The sequence below is a fragment of the Palaemon carinicauda genome, chromosome 29 (genome assembly GCF_036898095.1).
Source record: "Palaemon carinicauda isolate YSFRI2023 chromosome 29, ASM3689809v2, whole genome shotgun sequence".
Classification (NCBI taxonomy): Eukaryota; Metazoa; Arthropoda; class Malacostraca; order Decapoda; family Palaemonidae; genus Palaemon; species Palaemon carinicauda.
The window spans coordinates 81,278,942-81,287,850 of NC_090753.1; the positions used below are offsets into that span (position 1 = coordinate 81,278,942).

General features: G+C 34.1%; 1 protein-coding gene across 1 annotated transcript; it reads left to right on the plus strand.

The window, feature by feature from the left end:
* Positions 1–245: 245 nt before the first annotated feature.
* Positions 246–5,246, plus strand: LOC137622681 (uncharacterized). Its single transcript, XM_068353277.1, has one exon. The coding sequence runs from the start codon at positions 246–248 to the stop codon at positions 5,244–5,246; it is 5,001 nt and encodes a 1,666-aa protein (XP_068209378.1).
* The last annotated feature ends 3,663 nt before the right edge of the window (positions 5,247–8,909 follow it).

Genomic DNA, 8,909 nt, shown 5'->3' on the forward strand with positions numbered 1-8,909 from the left:
ACGTAACGAAGGAGAGGTTGGCAAGAGACGACCCACCTGCAGTGTTGAAAAGTTTGCTTGCAGAAGTGGAAACTGCTTTCAGTGACCTTGAGGTGAGACATGATGCCTATTATTGCGAATTACTGAGTGCTAAATCAGAAATGGCCGAATTAAAGGAAGCAGAGATATATATTTTAGAGTGCGAAAGAACTAAATCTGAACTGGTGTCCTTGATCGTTAAAAGATGTGGCGATAGTGAAAGTAAGATGGAAACTCTTATCAAAGTGAAACGTCTCGACCCACCTGAATTTTCTGGTGATATGAGAAATTATGGTACTTTTAAGAGGGATTATATGAGGTTGATTGTGCCTTTTTATGGGCAAGATGCCTATGCTCTAAAAAAATGTTTGAGTGGAGAAGCGCTGACTTGTGTGGAAGGAGTGGAAGATGAATTTGAAGAGATGTTCCGACGCCTTGACGATAAGTATGGTAATCCTTGTAAGCTAACGGAGGCTATTGTGAGTGAATTGAAAAGCCTGAAGCCTCTGAACGACGGAGATTCGAAGAGGTTAGTTTACATGATAAAGGTGGTTGAACGTGCTTGGTTGGATATGAGAAAAATAGGTCTAGAATCTGAGATGAAAACTACCTCTATTGTAACGTTGGTGGAGCGTCTTCTTCCTCCCACTTTAAAACGCAATTGGGTAATAAAGTCGCAAAAGGTAGGAAATGCTAAAGATCTTTTTGAAAATTTACTTCAATTTTTGTTACAAGAAAGGAGAGTGTGTGAGTATCTTGAAAGTGATTTGCGGTGCTCGACTTCATCAAAAGTAGTAACAAATAGTGCTTCTTGTGACAATACAAGTGAAAATGGGAAAGATGACCTGGATGAAATGAAATTAATTCAAGGTCAACATAGTGCAATGATATCAGAGTGTTTAACCACAGTATCAAGGTTAGCAGCCCAAATGTCAAATAATCCTGATGTCAAGTGCCCTCCTAAATGGTGTTGGTATCATGGTGTAGACGGTCATTCCATTTATGATTGCTATGCCTTCAAGAGTTTGAGCAATTATGATAAGTTTGCTCAACTCAAGAGAAACAATGCATGTTATAAGTGTGTTAACTTGGGCCATTTTTCTAAGTTTTGCAATGTGTCTGGTGTCAGTTCTTGTGATGTAATGGTCAATGGTAAAAAGTGTGGTAGGGAACATCACAAAATGTTACACTCTCTTCTATATAAACCTACTACTTTCACTGATGTAACTAGCAATTTGGTGTCTAGAGATGGTCATTTATTAATGGTGAGTGGCTTAAGGTATCACCAAAATTATATTAATGTGCTATGGGATAGTGGTAGCAATGTGTCGCTAATCACTCATCAAAAGGCCCAAGAATTAGGACTTAACGGAAGAGATGTGCAAATAACCATAACCAAAGTGGGAAATAAAACTGAGACCGTATCCTCTAAAGAGTATACAGTTCCTGTGGTGGACATCTATGGAGTGAAATGGGAAATTATTGCCTGTGGTATAGATGAAATAACTACTCCTGTTGAGAAAGTTGATATGAATGTCGTTAGTTGTTTGTTCAAAAGTTTAAACGGTCTTCACATTTCAAGACCCTTTGGAGTAATACATTTATTAATAGGCATTGATTACTGTGTCCTTATGCCTCAAGTTATTGAAACGAATGGTAACCTTCAACTCATGTTAAACCAATTTGGCTATGTTGTTAGAGGATTTCACCCGCAATTAACTTCCCGCTGTTATCAATCCAATGTCAGTGTAAGAATCAATCACATAGATATTACAGACGTCAATGAGATTACTTCAGTTCCCAGGAAAACCATTAAAGACGTGTTGGATAATTACTTAAGTATTGAGAGCCTGGGTACTTCTTGTTACCCTAAGTGTTCTGGTTGTAAATGCGGTAATTGTACCCCTGGTCAAAGTAATTGTACCCTTAAAGAAGAAAGAGAATTGGCTCAAATATCACATGGTTTATCATTTAATTCAGATAAGAATAGATGGAGTGTCGCTTACCCCTGGGTAAGAAATCCTAATCTTTTACCTAATAATGTGTCCCTTGCAACAGCTAGGCTAATAGCCACGGAAAAAAGGTTGACCAAGTTAGGACTAGGTTATTGTACGTCCTATCAGAATCAAATTCATGATATGATTTCACGGGGGGTAGCCAGGAAGCTATCCGAAGATGAGATATATAGTTATAAGGGACCTATATTCTACATACCCCATACTGAAGTTCTAAAGCCTGACTCTAGCTCAACTCCCCTTCGGATAGTGTTTAATTCTTCTGCTAGGTATATGAATTTTTCTCTAAATGAAATGTGGGCGAAGGGTCCTGACATGCTAAACTCACTTTTGGGTGTTTTACTTAGGTTCCGAGAAAATGAAGTAGCATTTGTTTGTGATTTAGCCAAAATGTATAACACTATCTCTCTGTCCTTATTTGACCAGCACTGTCATAGGTTTCTTTGGCGTGATTTCAAGGTTGATGTTAAGCCAGATCATTATATGTTGACTTGTGTCCCATTTGGGGACAAACCCAGTGGAACTATTGCTATGCTTGCTTTGAAATTAACAGCAGAGATGAGTAAGGATGAATACCCTGTAGCTACGCAGATCATTGTGAATAATAGCTATGTTGATGACATATTGGGAAGCTGTGACAGCATAGAGATTGCAAACGAACTGATGAAACAAATTGAAAGAATTATAGGTCGTGGAGGTTTTAAAATTAAGCATTGGATTTTATCTGGCAATGAAAATCATGAGAATCCCAATGTTAAAGTGACTAAAAGGGAAAAGGAAAAGGTTTTAGGAATTGTGTGGGATCCTCATAGAGACCGGTTAGTATATGAAGTTAAAATAAATTTTTCTCCAAAGCATAGGAAAATTCATACTGAACCTAACTTGGCGCCAGATGATCTCATGGTTAATGTGCCACAGTATTTAACTAGAAGAATGTTGTTAAGTCAAATCGCATCTCAGTATGATCCTTTAGGGCTAGTTTGTCCGGTAACTTTAAGAGCTAAATTGATGATGAGACAACTAATTTCCAGGACAGAGGGGATTGAAGGAAAAGTTAGCCATAATGATTGGGATAGTACAGTGTCGACAGATATTAGGAATGAGTGGTTAAGTTATTTCCAGATGTTGTTTGAGCTTCAGTCTCTCAGCTTCCCTAGGTGTGTCAAAGTAGAAGGTACCATCGGTAAACCAATGTTGGTGATTTTCTCTGATGGGTCTAGTTCTGCATATGGAGCATGTGCTTATGTGCGATGGGAATTGTCTGATGGAGGATTCTGTTCCAGGTTGCTAATGGCAAAATCTAGGCTTGCACCACTCAAACAGTTATCCATTCCCCGGATTGAACTATGTGGGGCCTTAGTGGCAGCTAGAATGAGAGAAACTATAGTGAAGGAAATGAATTTTGAATTTGAATCGGTGATGCACATTGTTGATTCTGCAATAGTTCGTGCCCAGATTCAGAAAGAAAGCTATGGCTTTGGCACCTTTACTGCTACAAAAATTGCTGAAATTCAAAGTAAAACCGATGTGGGAGAATGGTCGTGGGTTTCAGGTGATAACAACCCAGCAGACTTGACCACCAAACCTGCTAAGCCTATCGATTTGGGTCAAGAATCCATGTGGCAAATGGGGCCGGCTTTCCTTACTCTCCCAATCAGTAAGTGGCCAATAAGGAAAGATCATATTGGTGATTTGCCTGACAGGGTGGGTGTCTTTGTTTCGCACACTTGTTTTACCGTGAATACTGTAGAAATGTCTTTAGTGTTTCAAATATCAAGATTTGAAAGTAGTGAAAAATTGCTCAGAGTCACTAGTAGAGTCCTTAAGGCTTTCAAATTTAAATCGTTCAAGGGAATATTTCAAACTCCTAATATAGATGAAATCTCTCAAGCAGAGATGTTGTGGGTGAGAGAAATTCAATCCACACTTGGTAAAGATTGGGAGTTCAGATATCGCAGACTTGGCCCTAGTGTAAATAAGGATGGTTTAATTGTGGTAGGCCAACGTATTCCTAGGTGGTTAAAGAACAATTATGATCAGGATGGGTTTGTATTACTCTCTCCTGATCATGAATTTGTCAAATTATATGTAAAAACCATGCATCGTCAATTTCATTCTGGAGTGGAAAACACCCTTGCGAAAATTCAATCTAAGTTTTGGGTACCAAGAGTTCGGAACATGATCAAGTCCGTAAAATTTAAATGCGTAACCTGTAGGAAGTTGACAAAGGAAATAGCCGGGCAAGTCATGGGACAATTACCTCTAGAGCGTCTAAAACCCTCCCCACCGTTTGCTTATACTGCTCTTGATTTATATGGACCTTTCTTTATCAGGGATACGGTTAAGGGTAGAACTAAAGGTAAAGCCTATGGGGTAATCTTTAATTGTTTATCGACCCGTGCAGTTCATTTAGATCTAATTGAGGGTTATAGTGCAAAAGATTTCCTTGATGGGCTCCGTAGATTTGTATCACTCCGAGGATGTCCTAAAGAAATATATTCTGATAGGGGTACCCAATTAACTGCTGCTGAGAAGGAACTAAGGAATGCAACAGAGATTTTTAAGATAAAGTGGATCTTCAATGCTTCTGCTGATGCACCTTGGCAAAATGGAGTCAGTGAGAGTCTTATCAAATCTGTCAAAAGGAGTTTGACCATAGCTATTGGTGATAACATTTTAACTTTCAGTAAATTACAAACCACCCTTTATGAAATAGCAAATTTACTAAATGAAAGACCCATTGGTATAAAACCCGGCTGCGATCCCGAACTAGGAAGGTATCTTTGCCCAAATGATCTTTTGCTTGGGCGTACACAAAATGCAGTCCTGAAAGGAGAATTTGAACGCTTCCCTAGTCATGAATCAAGATTGAAATTTCATGAAGGCATAACAGATACTTTTTGGAGAAAATGGATGCGTGACTTTTTCCCCACTATGCTGATACGTCAAAAATGGCATGTAGAAAAGCGTAACTTGCAAGTAGGGGATCTTGTATTGTTTCAGGATAGTAATGTGGTGCGGGGTAATTGGAAGTTAGCGGAAGTCATGCTGGCAGATAAGGGTAAAGATAAGAAAGTTAGAAATGTCACACTGAGGTACAAACCAATAAAGTCTGGTATTACATACAAGGGAGAAAGGGATGTAATTGTGAAACGATCTGCTCATAGAATTGTAGTAATTTTGCCCATCGAGGAACGTCTCGATCTACCATAGTTTAAAATGAATATTTATTTGTGTGGTTATTTAAATTAAAAGAATTAGATTTGACTTGACAGTCATATGATGGTAAGAGATTTAGTTTTGTTGGTGGTGGAGTGTATCATTATAGTTTTATAATGATAATTATTGGTGTTGGCTATGTTGGTTAATATAGTCTGTGCATATTAATTTCATTTGTTTGCACATGCGCGTTAGAGACTACTGGTGAAGGTTTCCAGGACGGTGGCTGTCTGTGGACATACTGGTTGAGGTTTGTGGTGGCGATGGTCACGTGATCAGTTGCTCCTGATATGAGGTGTGTATTACTTGGTTTAGTGGTTAGTGTAACCTAACATGTACGATTATTTATATTGTTGATGAATACTTTTCAGAACGATTGTACTCATTGTCAAAGTGATTACGAGGTATCAAATTATGCATAAATTGTGGGATTTTAACTGGCGTTCATTAAAGTTGTCTTGTTACTAAGATTTGCAGCAGGCGGCGTGTTGGTATAACTCGGTAATTGGTGTTATGATGATTAAACGATGTACTGTTATATTTTACTATTTGTGTGTTGGGACTGTGCTATATCATATTATGAATTGGTTACTATGTGTGTGTAGTATTTGAAGTTTTGTAAATGTTTGCAGTTAAATAAAAGGACGGAAGCACCGTTCGAGAAGTTAATTGGTTGGGTTTGATGATTTCCCAGGCCGCCGATGTCGTAAATGATGTAAGTGTTAAATTGTATTAATTCGCTTGTCATGCTAAGAGTATATTTATATTTATATTTAAATAACGGAATTGAATTTATTGCTAGCTGCTAATATTTGAACAAATTTTGTTATCACTGGACATGTATAAAATTTTAAATAATTCTGTATAAATGGTGGAATTTTGGGATTGAGCATTGATGTATTGGCTGAAACAAGTTTTTGTATTTTAGGTTGAATCCTGTTCTAATAAAAGACTTGATGCAACAACGTGTTTGGTGACCTGGCGAAACAATATATATGTATATATATATATATATATATATATGTGTGTGTGTGTGTGTTTATATATACAATACATATTGTATAATAATAATAATAATAATAGAAATATTAATAACAATAATAATAATAATAACAATAATGATAATAATAATACATATATATATATATATATATATATATATATATATTTATATATATTATGCATACATATATCATACATACATACATACATACATACCTACATACATAGTTGGTTAATCAAATATCCCTTCAATACACATATATCCACTAATGAATGCATACCTTTAATACACAGTAATAGTCGAGAATATACTATACCAAAAAAAAAAAAAAAAAATCTTTGTCATCTGATACACCCTGCTGGGGTAACTGCTAAAGTTCGTATTCACAATGGGACGTTTGCATAAGAATTGCTTCTATTAAAACAGTTATGTCAGGCCCCAGGTGATTATAAGTTCATTAAGCCACAGGGTAGAATGGCCTTATGTATGATGAGATGTAAGAAGCTTCGTATTTGACGGTCCCTGGCGCGAATACTATGGAAATTTCAATGTTTGAGGGAATTCTATGAAAATTTTTTTTTTTTTTGGGGGGGAGGGGCTCCATTTTTCCTTTTCTGAACATTATTGGAGCTGAAGATTAACTGAATAAGGTAATTAACCTTTCGGCCATGATTTCAATCGTGTATATATATATATATATATATATATATATATATATATATATATATATATATATATATATATATATATATATATATATATATATATATATATATATGGCTCTGATTTTCTGGTAGCTTGGTATTTTCTTAATCTTACTATTATTATTATTACTATTATTATTATTATTATTATTATTATTATACATTTATATATACATACACACACATATATATATGTATATATCCAACCAAGACCCTTTGCGTCAATAGGCATAGGAGGAGATGATGATGGAATATATATATATATATATATATATATATATATATATATATATATATATATGTATATAAATATACATATACGCATATATATATATATATATATATATATATATATATATATATATATACATATATATAATTTCTTTCCTGTCATGTTGTGTGGTATGACTATTCGGTCTTTCCCCATCCCTCCAATAGGGGATGGAGGGAGTAGTCATACAACTTACCCAAAATGCCGTGTTGTCGTTAGGAAAGGGGGTAAGGGATGGGCAAGGTTGGATCTGAATTTGTGCACATCTATCTAAATATATAGCCGTCATTTTTGACGTGTCGCATACACTAGTAGAAATGTAAACAATCTTTTAGAATATCTCCATTAACAGGAAGTTTTCTATGTTTTTTTATTAGCGACGTTCTTACATTATGATTTATTTGATGAAAATATTGACAAAGTTATAATTATCCTGTTAGATTTTTTTTCTTTCAAGATCACTTTACAAACGAGAAAATTATTATTATTATTACTATTATTATTATTATTATTATTATTATTATCATTATTATTATTATTTTCATTATCATTATTATTATTATTATTATCATTATTATTATTATTATCATTATTATTATTATCATTATTTTTATTATTATCATTATTATTATTATCATTATTATTATTACTAGCTAAACTACAACCCTAGTTGGAAAAGCAAGATGCTATAACCTCAAGGGCTCCAACAGGGAAAAATAGCCCAGTGAGGAAAGGAAATAAGGAAATAAATAAACTATATAAGAAGTAATGAACAATTCAAATAAAATAGGGAAATAAATAAACCATATAAGAGGTAATAAGCAATTAAAATAAGATATCTTATAACAATAACATTAAAACATATTTCATGTATAAACTATAAAAAGACTCATGTCAGCTTGTTCAATATGAAACCATTTACGGCAAGTTTGAAATTTTGAAGTTCCACTGATTCATTATTACAGAATAAAAAAAAAAGAAAGAAAAAGAAAAGGGTAATGAATAAATCCGCAATTTCGACGTAGAAAAGGAAGAATATTGTCTTCTTTAAACAAACAATTCTCTCTATTCATCCAATTTCACGTTCATTTATTCACCATTCTTTTCGTTGTTGACCGGGCAAATAAGATGATATACGGCCGGGCCGGATACGTAGTCGGGAAGATAAACATCGCTAAGCAAAGGAGTTTCGACAATAGGCGGGTTGTTCGGTGGAGAGAGAGAGAGAGAGAGAGAGAGAGAGAGAGAGAGAGAGAGAGAGAGAGAGAGAGAGAGAGAGAGATGGTTGGTAAATGGAATGTCATACTTGGAAAAATTTGGGATTTTAATCTGTCTATTTTTCTTATTGAAATTTGGCTTGCTGTTATTTATATATATATATATATATAATATATATATATATATATATATATATATATATAATACAGATACAGTATATATATTACATCATATATATATGTATACAGTATATATAAATATATATACATATATACATATATATAAAACACAGATACAGTATATATATTACATCATATATGTACATATATAAATATATATATATATATATATATATAAATATATATATATATATACATATATATATATATATATATATATATATATATATATATATGTTGATTGAGAATTTTCTAGCTATTATATACATATACACACAAACA

What these genes read in the sequence shown, in the direction of transcription:
- LOC137622681 (XM_068353277.1), top strand. Translation starts at nt 246, where the DNA reads ATGGAAACTCTTATCAAAGTGAAACGTCTCGACCCACCTGAATTTTCT.